Source organism: Lutra lutra, chromosome 11 (assembly GCF_902655055.1).
Source record: "Lutra lutra chromosome 11, mLutLut1.2, whole genome shotgun sequence".
NCBI classification, from domain to species: Eukaryota; Metazoa; Chordata; class Mammalia; order Carnivora; family Mustelidae; genus Lutra; species Lutra lutra.
This window is the reverse complement of record NC_062288.1, coordinates 76,058,129-76,077,246: the sequence shown is the minus strand read 5'-3', so window position 1 is coordinate 76,077,246 and position 19,118 is coordinate 76,058,129. Positions and strand designations below refer to the sequence as shown.

The window sequence follows — 19,118 nt, the reverse complement described above, 5'->3', positions numbered from 1 at the left end:
TACCATGAGGTGGTCAGAAAAGGTTAGTGATCTTGAATTTTGACTATAAAGGGAAGATCGGATTTAAATAAGTACTATGAGTCTTTCTGCCACAATGAGTCACAATGGTGGCCATGATTCTCAAGAGTAAAATGCAGTCTCTGATGGTATAGTTGCTCTTTCTTGTCTTTTAGCATGAGCATTATAAGTTATTCAAAGAACATACCTTTCAAATATTTCTTTTTCTGTTAAAACATCCAGGTATCCAAAAGGAGAGTCTAATAGGTATAAATCAGCATCTTTATATACTGCTCTAGAAAGAAAATTGATATGAAATTAGATTACTAAAATATTTCCTGTCATTTAGTACAGACAGTTCTAAATCAGAATCAAAAAGGTAATTCACAAATGATTTTTGTGGTTTTTTACAATATCCCAAGAATGACTGAAGTGGCTTTGCTAAACTAAGTGGCATCAACCAGCAGAAGTTAATCTGAATCTCATCATACCACACAATTTAAAACATTACCTTAAAAACAGAATATTTTTAATAATAGTATCTGTTTAGAGCTAAGCACTATGCTATGTGCGGGGAATACGATGGTAAAAATTACATAGTCCCTGCCCTCAAAGATCTTGCATGGTGGTGGGAAAGCAAAGAAGAAGATACACTATTTTGATGCTGTAAAATGTCAGAGACCACAACGAAATAGCAGCACTGAAGTAGAGGTAAATTTGACCCCCTACCAAAATATTCTTGCAACTATAAATTACTATCATATTTTGTTCCATAGAATTTCAATCTCTGCACCATATTTGTAAGAATTCCAAACAAGTGAAGGATAAATAATTCACAACAAAAATGTACACCCATATCAGTTTTACTTTTCAAGTTAAAAAAAAATTACAAGTAAGTATAATCTTCATCAAACTGATCTTAGAACAGTAATAAAATGAAGGTATAGTCCCGTATTAACGGAAATGAGACTAAATCTTCATAACATTTAAATTTTTCAGGTGTGGGTTGTTAGTGACATTACCCCTATCCCACACATAGGATTCAGTGTTTACATATAATTCTTGGTACTTTCTATAAAAATTGTATTCAGTCGGCTTGTAACTAGGAGAAGTAATTTTAAACAATCAGAAATGGCAAAAAGGCAGTGAAATCTTAAAGAATTTTGCAGTGTAAATTATTTTTGAAGATAACATGCAAGAGCTAGATAAAAGACCCCTATGAAAATGTACCCTCAAGGTCTTTCCTCTCTGCTATTCAGTTTTTCTCTCTCCCCTTCATACTTATGACCACAGCTTCTCAAGAAATGGAAATAATACATTCACCATCTAAAACTGGACAACATATGACACATTCCAATCAGAATAAGAATAAATAATTACCTTCAGTAGTACCTCAAATTGTGTGTATCTTACAATAAAACCAAATTTTAAACTTTTATTGATACAAACTCAATTCTGTGTTAAATGCCAAGAAGCCATATAACATATCTTAAATTTGAAATGGAATGCGTAAGGTAAGTTTTCCTTTGGCTCCCAGATTAATCAGTTTCTAACTATTTGGAAGCTATTATATTGTCTGTGAATGATCCATATCTAGTGATTTATGACTTCACAAGTAATCCCAAAATCAAGTCATGGTTTAATGTCGAGAGTCAAGAGGATCTGGTTCAAACTGTGACTCTACGATTTCCTGATACAGTTTTTGGCAAGTGAAGCTCTAATAGCCTCGATTATCTGATGATCTCTTCCACAAAGTGGAGAGAACAATTCTTTCTTTGCAGGGAAATATGAGGGTTAAGTAAAATTACACATACATACAAACACACACACAGTCCACCTAGAATAATACCAGGCAATTGCAGGTGCTCAGTGGGTTTACTGTTCCAGCCTTTGAAAGCAGGAGAAAGTAGAAGAAAGGAGCCAACATATCAATAAGTCAATGTGATTTCTTGTTAACAACCTTGCAACACAGTGAGAAGAATTCTATTCAAATAAAACTGGAGGAATATTTGACTTCTCATATTACCAATAATGTTTTAAACTGAAAGTTACAGTTTATTTTTTTTTATTTTTTTTTTAAGATTTTATTTATTTATTTGTCAGAGAGAGAGAGAGAGAGCAAGAGTGAGCACAGGCAGATAGAGTGGCAGGCAGAGGCAGAGGGAGAAGCAGGTTCCCCGCCGAGCAAGGAGCCCAATGCGGGACTCGATCCCAGGACTCCGGGATCATGACCTGAGCCGAAAGCAGCTGCTTAACCAACTGAGCCACCCAGGCGTCCCTGAAAGTTACAGTTTAACCACAAAGCCTTCTCCTTGACACAAATTAACTTTATGTGCTTCTCTTTGACAGCTCAAAATGCAGAGACTCTACCAATGTCTCTACCAAGGGACTTCACTGTCCCCCACAATGTTAGATGTGCTTACCCTATTTATTTTCCTTTAAAGATTACAGACTTGAAGCCAAGTGACATCATTTGCCAAAAAAAAAAAAATGTATGTTTATATAAACTAAGAAGTAGAAACAGAAGCTTAAAGCAGGTGAGTGCCTTGTGGGGTGGGGGTAAATGAGAAGTCCTGTGACAGACTTAACAAAAGCACACTTTTTCCCTTGTGCTATGCAGAATCTCAGAGTTTTCTACTTGTACTAAATCATGCCATAAGGCAAATAAATGTAGAGATGCCAAAGAGCATGCAATATGAAAAAGCCATCACCTTTATCAAATATGAATACTAAACCATTATCTATAGTTCCTAAAGGTGATTCTCAACCTGCTAATCATAAAACCCGAGGCATTTTTCAATTTCAGAAACAGAATATAAAAAATAGAGAAATGTCTATAATTTTTACATGCATGATATTTACAACAAATGCTCGCTGAACCAATAATGAGATAGTCACCTTGCTAAGGAAATTCTTGCTCGCTGCCCTCCACTCAATGTGATTCCACCTTCTCCAAGGACGGTATTATCCTTCTCTGCAAACTTGGAGATGTCCTATTATCAAAAACAGAAAGTTAGAGAGGAATTGTTAGTGTGTTTCTGAACTTGAAAGGTACATTTTCCTTCAAATGCAGTCATATATCAGACTGTTGCTCTAACCATAGCCGAAACTTAAAACACCACATCTCAATTATTTCAAATCCACTTCAATTGGGCAGAATGTGGCTGAAATTTTAGAAATAAATTTTTCTTCAGTTTTTAGAATGTCCTTCATGACCGTGAAATAAGATTTGGAAAAACCAAAAGGCAAACTAAATGTACATGTATGGGTATGTAAATGTGTGTATATAATCCACAAGTCTATTACACAAATTCAAATACTGCTAACATGCTAAAATGCCATTACCTTCCAAATTAAACTCACTCTTTTAAAAGGAAATCTCCAAACATGAATAATCCTCCTAACAAGAAAAACTAAAAATACTATTCATATCCCCTATGGTACCTAAGCATTCTGAGGGGTGGCCAAGGATACTGGCAATTCCTTTCCATACATCTCTTGCCCACCTACCAGTCTTCTTCCCCACCATCCTTAGCACCTCAATCCAAATTCTTCTGTCATCAACTCTGCCTCTCTTGTCACCACTGTCCACATGGGTCATAACATCCTTACTCCCAGTTAGTGAACTTCTCCGTGCAATATCCATGCCAGGCATTGTAAAAGAAGTTTAGAATTTATAAAAAATAGTCCTTGATTCCCACTCATTGTTAAGTCTAAATTGGAAGACAAGCCATAGTCCTGGAGAATGCTAAATAATATCTCAATGACTTAATTAATTCTTTTAAGATAAGTTACAAAACAGTATACGACTAATCGGCAAATTAATTGTATCCTGTAACAAAAGTATCCTATAATAGAAAATCCAAGAAGGCCTTCTGGAAGAGATGAGGTTCTCCTGAGACACGAAGAAGGAGTTAGGTAGAACTCTTCCTTTAGTTAAAAAAAAGTTGCTCTCCCTGTGCTCTACTCATCCCCAAACATCTACTCCTCTCTTTTGTTACCACCTTCTTCTCTCTCCCTCTACTAAAAAAAACAAAAACAAAAACAAAAAAAACCTTTCTCCTTTTTCTTTCACAATCCAGAAGCAATCCGCCATCTCTCCTTGACCTACCACCACCATTATCAATATTTAAATTGTCAAAATGGTTACTTCTATAATTCATTGGTTTCTGTTGTCTACCTTATGAAAATTAAATAGAACTTCCTAAACAAAACTCTAAACTCACAAATCAGGTAAATGAACAAATATTCATTTATACTAAAAACTATTTGGCAGCTCTGGGAGGGTAGAACCATGGTAGCCACTGCCCCTAACGCACTGTTAAAGTCAATACTCCTGACATAGGGGGACCAGAGGCCAGAGATAAAAAATGCTGACATATTGGAGGAGACACAGCAGGACTCAGCAGAGCTGGCCATGCAGGCATTGAAGAATGATCACAAGAAGATGTCACCGACAGCCAGCAGCCCTGCAGGTGAGGAAGACCTTGGTGGTTGAGATGTATCAAACCAAGTGCCTCATTTCCTTCTACTGAACTAAATGCTTTTTTTTCAACTCATGAGCCAAAGCACATAAGCAGGAGTCTATCCAAATACAAGGACTACAGTTGAATTCCACACTCCAGAGTCTAAATTCTGTAACCTCACTGAAGAAGCACCTCCAGGAACACCTCAGTCCTTATGTTTTTACTGAGCTGTTGGTTGAACCACACCCTCTGTACTTGGTTGAGGGCAACTAACAAGAAAGCTCGCATGTGTATTTTTCTCCTATACCACATTTACTTCCCCAAATCCCATTCTCTTTTTAAAAATAAATCTTTTACAGTGAAAAAGATAAAGAGGTTGCCTTAGGTGAATATATTGAGTGTAGGCTTTTATAAAGGAGGCAAATTTTCTAACACGCTGTTAAAAAGCCATACAGTGCTGGAATTATTGGAGTTTTCATTTCCCAAGATTTGAATTCAACTCTACACTAGTTAAAAGCTTTTAATATTTTTAAAATTTAGAAATACCAGTAGTTATGTTGATAATATGATTATGACATAGTTACACTTAGGGAATAGATTGTGAATTTAGAGGATACAAAATCCTAGCCCAGTGCAAACATTTAATAATGATTTGTGGAATGTAAGAAGAGAGAAAGAGAGAATGAAGGAAAGGTGGGTAACTAAACATGAAGCAAAAAAGAAAGGTGTGCATATAAGAAAAGGAAATGAAGAAGAGTGTACAGAGTAAAGAAAGAAAATGGGAAAGGAATAGTGTCAGAAGTAGATGTTCTTAGAAAAAAGCAAGAAGATATTGGCAGGATAAAAGAGGCAAGAAAACTGAAGGGGAAAATAAGAAAAAATAGAAGATCATGAATGAACATTTTCACTTTCCCTACTGAATTTAAATGTCCAAAGAGCACAGATGCAATTTTATTACATTAATTTTAGTTTATTAAGATAATAAATAAGAGGTTATTCCAGCCAAATTTCTCTCATTTGTCTTTGTGTGTTATAGATATTAACAATTTTTTCTGCTATTTGTTTTCACTCTGTTTATACCATGTGATCTGCAAAATTTTCATTTTCATGAAGTCAATATATCTATCTGGAATTCCTATATTGGTTAAAAAGTACTACTCCACTTTCAGGTTGTTCATGTAATATCCTAAATTTTCTCTTAAAATGTTTATTATTCTTATAAAATTAAAAAAAGATATTCAAGGTACAATTTTTTTTATACAGTGGTGTAAGAATCTCAGCTTCTTTCCTTTTAGTTGGATAGGAGACACAGTTCATTAAATAATGTTCCTCTGAATTTATATATCATCTACTATATATAAAATTCTCATATTTTCTAAGATCTGTTTCTGGGCTCTCTGTCTTATTCCTCTGATCCATTTCCTATTCCTATACTAATTACTCTGCTGGGTTTTTTGGTTTTGATCTTTTACAGGCATTAAGTATGATTTAGAATATCTGACAAAGCACAACTCTTATTCATAAATCTTATGGCTCTTTTTGTTCATTTAGTCTTCTATATAATAAACAGCAAAAGTAATAGTAATATTAGCTAACGTATACTGAGGGCTTACTGTATGTCACATCCCATTTTAAGCACTTTATATGTATTAACTTTTTAAATATTCCATACAGCCTTATACTTATTTTAAATGTGAGGAAATTGAAAGTTAGGAAAGATAAGTATCATTCCAAAATAGCACAGCTAGTTTGGAGCTAGGATTCAAACCAAGGCAGATCTTGTTTTAGATCCATCAGTAGAGTTTACAGTTCTTCATATATGTCCTATATACTTCCTGTTAGATTTATGCCTAATTTATTTATTTATTTTTATTATTTTATTTGTTTGTTTTAGAGTGAGAGAGAGTGCGTACACATGTGTGCACAGTAGGGAGGGGCAGAAGGAGAGAGAAAGAGGGAATCTTAATCAGGGTCCACAGCCAGCATAGAGCCAGATGGGGGGCTCAATCTCACAACCCTGACATCATGACCTGACCCAAAACCTAGAGTTAGACCCTTAACTGAATGAGCCACCCAGGCACCCCCATCCCTAATATTTTTAAATTGAGATATAATTGACATATAAAATTGCATTAATTTCAGGTGTACAACATGTTTGTTGTATGTATATCTTGTAAAATGAGTCACACAATAAATTTAGTTAACATCTATCACCACACATAGTTACAAATTTATTTTTCTTGTGAAAAGAACTTACAAGATTTGCTCTCTTACTAATCCTCCAAAATATACTACAGTATTGTTAACTATGGTCACTTTAGTGTACACACTATATCCCCAGGACTTAATTTCCTTAAAACTGGAAGTCTGTGCTTTTTGATCACCTTCATCTATTTCATCCTCTCTCACACCCCCAACCCCACTCCTGTTTCTGGAAAACACCTATCTGTTTGCTGTATCTATGAGTTCCAGTTTTTTAAGATTTCATGTGTAAGTGAGATAATACAGTATTTGTCTTTTTCTGTCTGATTTATTTTACTTAGCATATCTTCTAGGTCTATTCATGTTGTCACAAACAGATTTCATTTTTTTAATGTTGGATAATATTCCATTATATGTATGTGTAGAGAGGCAGAGAAGAAAATATCTTCTTTATCTACTCATCTGTCAATGGGTACTTATGTTGTTTCCATGTGTTGGCTATTCTACATAATGCTGGAATGGACGTGGGAGTACAGATATTTTTTTCAAGATAGTGATTTTGCTTCTTTTGATTAAATACCCAGAAGTGCAATTGCTAGGTCATATGGTAGTAAAATTTTTAATTATTTTAATTAAAGTTTGCCATTGTGGCTACACTAATTTACATTCCTACCAGTACTCCTCAGTATTTTATTTTTTTTCTACTATTGTGAATTGAATAGCTTTACATTTTTATTTCTTGATGATCATTGCTAGCTTAACGAAAAGTTAGTTATTATTGCATGCTTATCTACTATCCAGCCATGTTATTGTACTCCCTTAATAATTCTTACAGATTTTTTAAAAATTTTTTATTTATTTATTTGACAGAGAGAGAGAGATCACAAGTAGGCAGAGAGGCAGGCAGAGAGAGAGAAAGGAGGAAGCAGGCTCCCCGCAGAGCAGAGAGCCTGATGCGGGGCTCGATCCCAGGACCCTGAGATCATGACCTGAGCCGAAGGCAGAGGCTTAACCCACTGAGCCACCCAGGTGCCCCCTTAATAATTCTAACGGACTTATGTTTTCTGTTTGTTTGTTCTTTGTTAGAACTTCTTTGGGTTTTTGGTGTTTTTTTTTTTTGTATAAACAATCTCTTCACAAACATTTAATATTGTCCCTATTTTAAGACAAATGACATTAATTTTTCAACATTTAAAATCATGTCTACTTGGGGATGGTGGATTAAAAAAAGTTACTGCATTTAAAGTTTCCTCCTACTTCTATTTTTACTTTAAAATTTTATTATAAATATAAATGACTGCTGAATTTTTTGTACACTTTTAGCATCTACTGACACTGCTATATGGTTTTCCTCCTTATCAATATAACAAATTATGCTCCATTTACAGATTTCATTCTATTGCAATACAAGCACCCTTGCATCCCTATTATAAATCTTTCTTGGTCATATTTTATCACTTCTTATACCATGCTGGAATCTATTTGTTAATATTTTATCTGATAACATTTTATTTGAATATCTATATCATTATTATGGTTAGCTATAGTTTTATTTTTATATTAATTTACAGATTTTTGTACTAAGACTATCCTGGCTCTAGGAAAATGGGAGAAAAGGGAATCCTTGTGCACTGTTGGCAGGAATACAAAAAATGAAATAAGTCACACAGAGAAAGGCAAGCACGTGGTGATCTCATTTATATGTGGAATCAAATAAATAAATAAATAAAGCCAAACGAACGAACAAAACAGAAACAGATTTATAAAGAACAAATGGGTGGTTGCTAGAGGGGAGAGGGATGGAAGATGGGCAAAATAGAGGAAGGGGAATGAAAGGTATAAACTGTAAAGCACAAGAATATAATGTACAGCATAGCGAATAAAGTATGCAACAGTATGTGATAACTTTGTATGGGGACAGATGGTAGCTAGATTTATCATGGTGATCTCTTCATAATATGTCTAAGTGTTGAATCAATATATTGTATACCATAAACTAATATACTATTGTATGTATACTACATTTCAATTAAAAAGAAAAACTAGTTGAAGAGTTTCCATCTTTTTCTCTGGTTTGGTATAGTTTAAATAATGTAGGAAATATATGTTACTTAAGGGTAAGATACAATTCAATTTTAAAATCATCTAATGACAGTGTTGTTTGAACTCGTAGACTCTAAACCAGCTTTACAATGGTAATATATCTATTCAAGTCCTTTTGTGCTTTGAAATAAATTTTGATCACTTGTTAGTAAATTACCCAGTTTCTCTGGGTGAAGAAATTTTTTTTTAGGTTTTTGTTTATTTATTTATTTATTCTTAATAGATACATATATTTTTAGGTTTTTAATTTTGGGTAGCAGCTGTGATAACCCCTGCTTAGATGTACTATACTTAAAAAAAAATGGCATTTTACACACCATTAAAAGGCTGTTGAGGAAAGCATTGCTGGAAGATAAAAAATTTTGTCTAACACTTAAGACATATTCAATTTCCTATTAGTTTAGATCCCCTCCAAGTAATTTTAAAGATCACTTCTCTTTAGCTAAGACAGAATTAAACATGTAATGATCTTATTAGGGGAAATATTGATGTATAAGATAACAGGGAAGGGAGCAGGGAAGGCTGGGAGATATGTCAGACCTAGATGCAAGTCCAACCCCCAAGTGAAGGAGAGAAGGACAGAGGTTGGATGGAAGAACCCAAGACCACTATCTAAATCTAACCAACTCTTGGAAAGCCATCTGGGAGTCTCTGAGCCAAAATCAGTTAATAACTAGGTCCCACATCCTCTAAACACAAATCTGCTTTAGTATCCTGCCATATTCATGATCCACAGGAAGCTGCCTGTGGAAGAAGTCTCAACACAAACTATGTGTGAAAGATTTCATGTATAGCAACTGGGACCATTGTTCAATTTCACTGTAGTGGTCTGTAAGGCATATCTCATAACTACCACAATATCTCACCCCCCCCAATTGGCAAAGGATATGAAATCAGAATGGCAAACAAATATGAAAATATGTATAATCTCACCAGTAATCAAGGAACTACAAATCAGGAAAAAAAGAGAGAGAGAGAGAGAGGACCTCTGGGTGGCTCAGTCAGTTAAGCATCTGCCTTTGGCTCAGGTCATGATCCCAGGGTCCTGGAATCGAGCCCTGCATCAGGCTTGCTGCTCAGCAGGGATTCTGCTTCTCCCTCTCCCTCTGCCTGCTACTCTACCTACTTGTGCTTTCTCTTTCTCTGTGAGTCAAATAAAGAAATAAAATCTTCAGAAAAAAATAAAGTATTGGGTTGCCTGGGTGGCTCAGTGAGTTAAGCCTCTGCCTTCAGCTCAGGTCATCATCTCAGGGTCCTGGGATTGAGACCCACATCGAGCTCTCTGCTCATCGGGGAGCCTGTTTCCCCCTCTCTCTGCCTTCCTCTCTGCCTGCTTATGATCTCTCTCTCTCTCTGCCAAATAAATAAATAAAAATCTTTTTAAAAAAAAACATTTAAAAAAAAGTATCAATAATGAGAGCTTTCAAAGATGTGAATCAATGGGAATACTCAAAAATGACTGGTAGTAGTATAAATTGGTATAACTACTTTAAAGTACAACTTAGCAGTATCTAGTAAAATTCAGAATGTGCCTATGTACACAAAAACACCTAAATTCAATTGCTAGATATCTACTCCAGAGAAATTCTTGCAGATGTGCAAAAAGAAATATTCAAAGAATTTTCACTGCATTATTGTGTAAAATCTTGGAAAAATCTAAATGTTCATCAGTAGCAGAATGAGTAAATAAAATGTGGCATAGGAGTAGAAGAATGAAAAAAATTTCTACATATAAGTAGTATGGCTAGACCTCAAAAAGGTAATAGGGACAAAGAGAGCAAGTTGAGAATGATGTGTGGAAAGTCCACCACTTACATAAATTTTAAGCTACCCAAACAGAACTTAAATATTGTTTATTGATAAGTACATGTATACATAGGTGTAAATTCCATTAAATGGATTGCAAAAATATATATCACATTCATCATAGTGACTGAAGCTTGGGGTTTTATGGGAAAATGGTGGTGGAAAGATTTGTTAGGAAGTTCTACTTAGAGTTTGTCCAAGCCCCTGAGGCACTTAGAAATCAGGGATGTTGTCATATGGTTATTTCCTATCCAGAATGGATACTAGTGATATAGGCTATCTTTCAAAAAGCATGAAAATAAAAGATGCCCACATCTGAAAAGATTTGAGGTTCTGAGCCAGCATATTTGGCCTCTTTTTTCTAGATAGAAGCCATTTATGAAGAGAAATGTATAAGTGTGGATAATTAGGTAAGTTTTTCAAAGAATGTAAGTCATAGAAAACAGTTGAGATTGAAAGGAAACAAAATAGTAAGGATACATTGAATAGAATTGTGAATAAGCTCATTATTTTAAGATCAAATAAATTAGTAATACCAATATCCTGTTGCTAATGTGAGTACTTGCCCTGATTGCCTAGTTTATTGTTCATTTGTAGATTTCTTTATTAGTGTTTGGCTTTTTCTATTTGGTTAAACATAGAACACTTTGTTTTGTATACATTGTTAAACATTTATCTTTGCTAATTACTAACGGCACTCAAACCTGATAATATATTTATCTTAAGGGTGGTAGTTTTCAGTCTCCACAACATATTTTCTTCTACGTGAAAATTATAAACTAAAAAAAAAAAAAAAAAAAAATTGTACCGCCTGGTACTGTGACATGAGTTTGACAAGCACCGTAAGGACATGGGTTGGTTAGAGAAGACTCCGTGCACAGAAACAAATGGTTTTTCTCTTCACTGGCACAAAACTTGAGTTCCTCAGCAGCTATCCATAAAAAATGTTGGAGGAACTCATTCAGTGCCATTAAGATGCTGGGCACGATGTGACTTCTTATGTAAAAACTGACTACTGAGATTTTTAAATAAAAAACCTAAGCCATAACATAAATCAAATATAAACTTTTAAACACTGTGCTAAACTTTCTTGTTGAAGGAGACACTGAAAACCCTTTTTCTGAAGCTCTGCTATACCACCATTTCATTTTTTAGTAATTTTCTCAGCACAGCTTATCTACAGATAAAATCAAATATGTGGATCATTGTTTCTAAAAGTGAAGTATGTGAGCCAATTATTTCAGATTCACCTGGGGAGCTTGTTCAAAATGTTATACCTATTCTCACTCAGATGAATTAGAGAAAAGCCCAGGAATTTGCATCTTGTAGTTATTCTACCTGCTCAAACATTTCCTTACTCTTTTGGCTAACTTCCTTTACAATATGCTGGTCAGAAAGGCAAATGCCAACTTAAAAGGATTCTATGCATATATTAGATCTGTTTGAGATTGTAAAACACTTGAAAATACCTAGATAAAGAGCATGAAAGAAGGTCAAAGTAATAGTATAATAAGTATGCAATAAAGATTATTATTAAGAAATATATAGTATACTCAGCATGATACATGCACTTTTCACACAAATGTTTATCATTTTACTTATAAAAATGTACCTAAACACCACCCTAATATTATTTAACTGAGCCAGACAAACCAGAAGTTGTTAAAGAGGAATTGCTAATATAAAGCTCACTAACTGACTTGAACATTGGACAAAGGAATGATACAAGGTGTCATTACATTAAAGAGAGGGAGAGCTTTAAGAAAAGGGTGGAGTGTTACATTTAATGGTTCTTTGCAATTTTGCAATATTTGCTAAGTACATTTGAGCTTCCTGTGACTTTGTAGATAGGAAAATATCATAAAACTTGTTTTAAGGCTACCTTATCACTCTTTAGAACAACCTTGACAACATAGCTGCTTGTCGTAAGGAAGGGGGTGTGAAACTTGGGTTGAGGGAACATGAACTTTAGAGGTAATAACATGCAATAAAACATGTTTTTAAGAATAAATCACTAGACAGTGCCAATTTTATTAATGTTTAATAATTACTAAGCTCTTATGCTTTATACATAAGGAAAATGAGCAAGGAGGAAGATGAAAAGAAGTGTTGGGGAACAGATGAAGGGGTAGGAGAATAGAGGAAGGGACGGAGAGAATGGAGAAAGCTAAAGCATTCTAGAAAGAGAGTGAAAGAATGAATTTTAACAATTTTTGCACAGAGCTTTTGTAAACATGGATGTTATCCTGAGAGTGCTGGGAAGTTCTTATGATTTATTAACAGAACTTAACTCCTACAGCAGTAAATACACATGAACGAATTCATAAATTAAAACATGGAGTTCAGGGACAACTGGGTGGCTCAGGGTTAAGCGTCTGCCTTCAGCTCAGGCATGATCCCAGGGTCCTGGGATCAAGCCCTGCATTGGACTCCCTGCTCAGCCAGGAGCCTGCTTCTACTCCTCCCCACTTGTGCTCTATTGCTACCTCTATTGCTCTCTCTCTGTCTCAGGTGAATAAATAAAATCTTTAAACAAAACAAAACAAAACAAAACAAAACAAAAAAACCCTGGAGTTCTGCTTATTAGGAAAGATAATTTGTTGACCTAAGTCAAACTTGATTACAAGTAGCTATACACAGAAACACTGGCTAAAGATTAATCCTTGCTAGAAAGCATAAGAAGTGAGAACTTTTTATCAACTTGAAAAATAAAAGCTCTTCTTTCATTGAGATTTGATATGGACCAAATTTATAGCAGAAAACTCAAATTCCAATATAATTTTTATTGCCGGCAACAAATATACAAAAAGCTAGTTCTTTTATATAATGGATGTTACAGTCTTGTCACAAATATTAAACTATTGCTTAACATTCAAGGATATACATATGTATACATGGTTTTATGTATGAACTTGTGAGTATATACGTAATTCTGTTGATATCTCTATGCCTCTTTAGTGTTTATTTCCGTATGTATGTAGGTCTGTATTTGTATTTGAAGATAACATAAGCATTTTTTTTTTTTTTTGGCAGAGAGATCACAAGCAGGCAGAGAGGCAGGCAGAGAGAGAGGAGGAAGCAGGCTCCCCGAGAGAGCAGAGAGCCCGATGCGGGGCTCAATCCCAGGACTCCGAGATCATGACCTGAGCCAAAGGCAGCGGCTTAACCCACTGAGCCACCCAGGCACCCCACATAAGCATTTTTTTTTTTTAAGATTTTATTTATTTGACAGAGATCACAAGTGGGCAGAGAGGCAAGCAGAGAGAGAGAGAGGAGGAGGAAGCAGGCTCCCCGCAGAGCAGAGAGCCGGACGTGGGACTCGATCCCAGGACCCTGAGATCATGACCTGAGCTGAAGGCAGAGGCTTAACCACTGAGCCACCCAGGCGCCCCACATAAGCATTTTTAAAGGAAGAACTGGAAAGCAATGATTTAAAGTGTCCTTGAGTAAATGCTCCCAAGGAAGTAAAGTTAGAAAAGATACTTAAACAAAGTATCTTATTTCTCCTATTCTGGCTCTACATTAGATTCATTTAATTTCTGGACTCCAGATCTCAGATTCTCTGAAATGACATTTAAAAATCCAGTTTTTAAAAGCTTCCTAGATGATTTTGATTCAGTTGGTCTAAGAATTGGCACTTAGGGAGCTGTTAATTCCTTCACTATCTTTTCTAGGTCTACCCACCCAAGATTCTGGGACAAATCCAATGCCTGATAAAGCACTTCTCTCCCAGTACTCTGCTGCCACATTACTATGCTATCCTGCAGTTGCTTCTGCTCTGGACTTCCTAACTCAGCTCCCAGATCCCCAGTGCCTAAATCAGCTTTGGAATTCAGTTCCTTAGCTGCCAGGCTTCAAAATGCACTCACTCACGCCCTCTAAAGTAATTCCACCATGTTCCTTGTTCCCTCAAGACCTGACATTGGAGCCTAGCTGCCCAAGTGGCTCCAAGCAGGCTTCCTGCCCTCTACAGACTGCCCTCCTACTTGGACCTGTCTTTATTTATTTATTTTAAAGATTTTATTCATTTAATTGACAGAGAGAGACACAGTGAGAGAGGGAACACAAGCAGGGGGAGTGGGAGAAACAGGCTTCCTGCCAAGCAGGGAGCCTGATGAGGGGTTTGATCCCAGGAGCCTGGAATCATGACCTGAGCCAAAGGCAGACATTTAACAACTGAGCCACCCATGTGCCCCTGGACTTCCATATTTTAAAGTTGAGGTTATGAGGCTTGAAGAAGAGATTCTGCCTCAAGGGCAAAGGAAAAGGAGAAAATAATTTGGAAGAGGATCTAGGAAGAAATGTCCTGACTTATTTAAATTTCAAGTGTGTGGTATAGGTGGTTTTTCCAAGATACGCTTATTTAGGAGCTGCAAATAGTTTTCACAACTATGTCATGGAATTCTCAATGCCATTAGGTCACAAGTCTTTGCTATCATAACTTCTTACAATTGGTAGATTTATAGTCTTAATGGCTTAATGATACTGTTAACATCACAGTGAGATTAACTAGCCTAAAGTTCTAACTTATAGTCAGCAATAGTCAATGGATAAGTCATTAGAGTCTAATCTAGAGTTTCTTTTCTAATAAGAAATAACCCTAATAGAGTACAGAAAAAAAAAATGAGTCAGAAGACTTGGATTCTCTTGCTGATCCCATCAATTTTGGATCTTCAACAAGTCCCTTAAAAATTTTACTTCTTTTCTTTAAAATTGGAATGCCAATATTTCATTAACTTCTAACCACAACACTTCCATTATCCCCCTCCAATTTGCATATTATATTAGATGAATCTTCCTAAAATACTGTTTTTATTATGACACTTCCTCCAATAAAGAAATGCCACGGTGGAGGATGCTAGAGACCCATTTGCTCTCCTCCCAGGGTACTTCCCTGTGCTCCCACCAATTATCACCTTTCTCTCACTCCTCTGCAGCTAGAAGGCTGTTTGAGAAGTGGATTTCACCAACTGGATTTATATGAGACACAAAGTGAAAGGTGTGACTTTGTCTTTCTGCCTCTTTTGGCTTTTTTTAAATTGCTGGCAAATAGGATAGAAACCATGATCTGATTGGCCTCTCCTAGTTCAGCTATCATGATATACCCCTGTTTTTCTAGATCCCAGTCTTGCTGCCCTACCTAGAGCTCCTGCAAAAGTGCAGTGCTCTCTCCTGGCTCCAGGCCCATTTCATTATACACTCTGGCCACACAGAACTGACTATAGCTCCTCAAATATAGAGTGCTCCCTCTGGGTTCTCGGCCTTGTACATTCTGTTCTTTTTCTGGAATGTTCTCATTGTTCTTCTTCACTCAAATGACTCCTGCTCATCCATCATCTCTCACCTGAGATGTCACTTCCTCCAGGGAAGCCTTGCCTGAACTTCTAAGATCAGATTAAATGTTACTTCCTTGTACTCATTAAAGGACCCTATATTAATCAATATCATAGAATTTATCAAACTGCTCTGGTTTTTACTTGGTCATCTCCACTAGAATAAAACCCCCTTAAGGACAGGGATTGTGTCTTGTTCATTAATAATTCCCAGAGTTTGGCAAAGTACTTAGTTCAATGTTTGCACTTACAAATATTTACTAAATGAATATATATATAATCTTTCCCCCCAAATATCTATAAGTCAAAAATTAATTGCAGACAGGGACCCTTGTTATAATTGAAGGCAGCATCCACAGTGCCTAAAATGTTACACATCCATGAGAGGAACTCAAATATTTGCTGAAGTCAACTTTTTAATTTAGAAAATTTGAATCAAGCCTACCTAAACCTTCTGAATAGAAATTTCAGACTTTATTCTGAAAGACACTAACGGTAATACAATTGCCATTTTGAGGGCTGTTTTGTCAAGGGAACACTTATACTCAGAATTTTTAGAAAAAACAAGTTTCCTTTCCTAACAAAGACCTTTATGAACATCACTGAGTTCTAAGGTATGAAATATAAGTGTAAAATCTTCCCTTGATCTTGTTTTGTTAGCCACTGCTACAAAGAAGATAATTCTGAGAGTGCATGGCTCAGAATCCCAGTTCTTCAGGAGGGGTGAAATCTTGAGCATAGACATGATGATACATCATGGTTTTTACCTTTGGAAAATGTCATTTTTTTTTGTTTTGTCTTTTAATATAAAACCTTACCTTGAAAAAAAAAAAACCTTACCTTGAATATCTTCATTTCATTATTTCTTCCTGAGATAGCCTGGTCCCAGACCATTATAATTAAATTTTTATATTACTGTTCTGTTGACTTGTCCAAATCTTACTGAGACCAGCAGTCTTATGGCTATTTTGGTTTTAGAGATGTAAAACTCTCATTTGTTAAGCTAATAATTAATTCCAGAATTTGTAATTTCAATTCCTAAAACCAGGTTCACACTTTAAGAATTCAGCACAGTTTCTCTCTGACAGCAAACTCTAAGCAAAGCTGTCACTAGATAATAAGAAAGTGAGAATTCGATGGACCAATGTGTGCAAAGTGCTTAGCACAGCAATGCCAACATGTACTCTCTCGACAGATGTTAGCTAGAATTTATTTTTTTAAGTTTCAGGGCTCAAATGAAGTGAAATAACAGTTCAGTTCAGGAAGTGCTATGGCATTTCTGTGAGGTTCTGGCTCAGTGATTCTATAAAATAAATGTACTTGCTTCATATTACAGTAAATAAATGGCTGTGCTTTCCAACTTAATTACCTATTAGGAGAAGATTACAGGTGGTTCAAGGTGCAGTCATTAAGTACCGTTTATTCTGGCTTAGGGGACATAGTTCAACGTGTTTCAAATATCTGTTTTATGTCTCCATTATGTCTTGGCTGCTACTGAATGCAGATGTTAATTCCTATGGCCTCTTTTTATTGACAGATCTCTCAAATGAACGTTCCTGAATTCTCCTGTGGACTGACCATCCAAAGGTTAAGCCTCTGTTCACACAGGTTAGTTTTGGCCAGATCTGGATATCCAGAGGTCAAATTCAAATTTAATTAGACTTGCGGTATCTGCAGGATGGAATTTATTTTCCAGAACCGTCATTAACTCATTTCTTTGCTTACTTCCCTCCCAAGTTTTTCATATTTCTTGCCAATTTCCCTCCCAAGTTTTTTTTTTTTCTTTAGCAACTTCTTGCCAATTTTCCTCCTAATTTGCTTTCTTCTAGTGACTTAAAGATGAAAACTGCCAAGCAGTGGTGGTAAAGAAAACACAAACAGATTTTAATTCTGCAACAAACATAGTAAATATTTTTATTACAATGCATATGTAATGGTTGCCAAGACGAATACTTAATGAAGACCATTTTGCGGTTACAAAAGGATCTCAACAACTTTGTGAAAACCGATTATATATCCTAAGTCCTTAGCTTCTTCTCATATCCCACGCCCCACCACACACTATCATAAAAGCCAAACCCAGGTACTTTTACAAGAGAGTGAGTCACTGAATATAGTCAGTCCAACTACCCATTACCCAAACACCAGCCCGCCTAGAATTCTCTTGCTGTCAACTGTGGGGTTCTATGGTAGGGTAAGGTATTGGTGAAGTGTGGAAAAAAACCAATAACCTAAAAATAAAGAAAGAGAACAGTGAAGTCTGTCCCTCTTTTAATAACTAAACAGGGTTACAATCTCCTTAAGAGATAAGTAAGTTAACAAGGGCCCAGTTAAACGGAGTCATCTTTTTTAAGCTAGCAAAAATTTCCAGGGCTGGTTACAAAAGCATTCAAATATTTAGGAGAACCCTCAGGGGTAGTCTGGTTACATGGAAAGAAGAGAATAAGTTGATTGGCACTGGGATATAAAATAGTATCTTAAAAAAAAAAAAAAACACGAAGAAAACAAACACTTCTACATTTGTCTAGGAATCTGTGGTAACATCATCTAGATCCAAAGTAGGAAACATAAAGCAAGACATGGAGACATTCGTAAAGGAGAAGGGCTGAAGGCGAAGGATCCACACCTGACTTGCTCCCTCGGGTCTGCACACTACAAGTCATTCTATCAGCACAGAGCTGTCTCCGGGCCCTTCTCCGTGATAAAGTCTTTAAGCTATCCCTCTGAGGGAAGAGTTTTCAGCAGACTGAAATCAGAAAACTATGTGAAATATGTTGTGCGTGCTATTTCCTATCCACGCCAATTTACCCCTACCTGCCTGCTCCTTTGACAGCAGGCGTCACTACATACGCAAGTGCTCTGTAGATATTAGAGCTGAACAAAAACACAAAAATGAGGAAGAAAATATCCCGTTCTCATCTCCAGTTCCAAGTCTGGCTGGAGCACATTCAGAAACAGATCAACGCTGGCAGTCAAAATGAAAACAGATGGTCTCATGACTCTTTGTACTGGGGGCCTGGAGCCCTGCGCGGGACTCTGCCAGGGCGACTGTGGCGGGCACCAGCTGCTCCCCCTTGGGGACACTGTGGGAGTTTCATGGTCCTCAGTTCCAAACTCCTCCACATTTAAAAAAGAAAACCCTCCCTTGGGAAGGGCCCCACTGGCCTCTTCTTGAAAGGTGAGGAATACTTATTTCATGACAACAAGAAAA

General features: G+C 36.2%; 1 protein-coding gene across 5 annotated transcripts in view; it reads right to left on the bottom strand.

Moving 5' to 3' along the window:
• Nucleotides 1-19,118, bottom strand: part of CFTR (CF transmembrane conductance regulator) — a 166,767-nt gene that overhangs the window by 74,352 nt on the left and 73,297 nt on the right. For all 5 annotated transcript variants that reach the window (XM_047695523.1, XM_047695520.1, XM_047695521.1 and 2 more), the window contains exons 12-13: nucleotides 2,896-2,990; nucleotides 206-292 (exon numbers count right to left, since the gene is read on the bottom strand). In XM_047695523.1, the coding sequence (XP_047551479.1) occupies nucleotides 206-292; nucleotides 2,896-2,990 (182 nt within the window). The remainder of the gene's footprint in view (nucleotides 1-205; nucleotides 293-2,895; nucleotides 2,991-19,118) is intronic.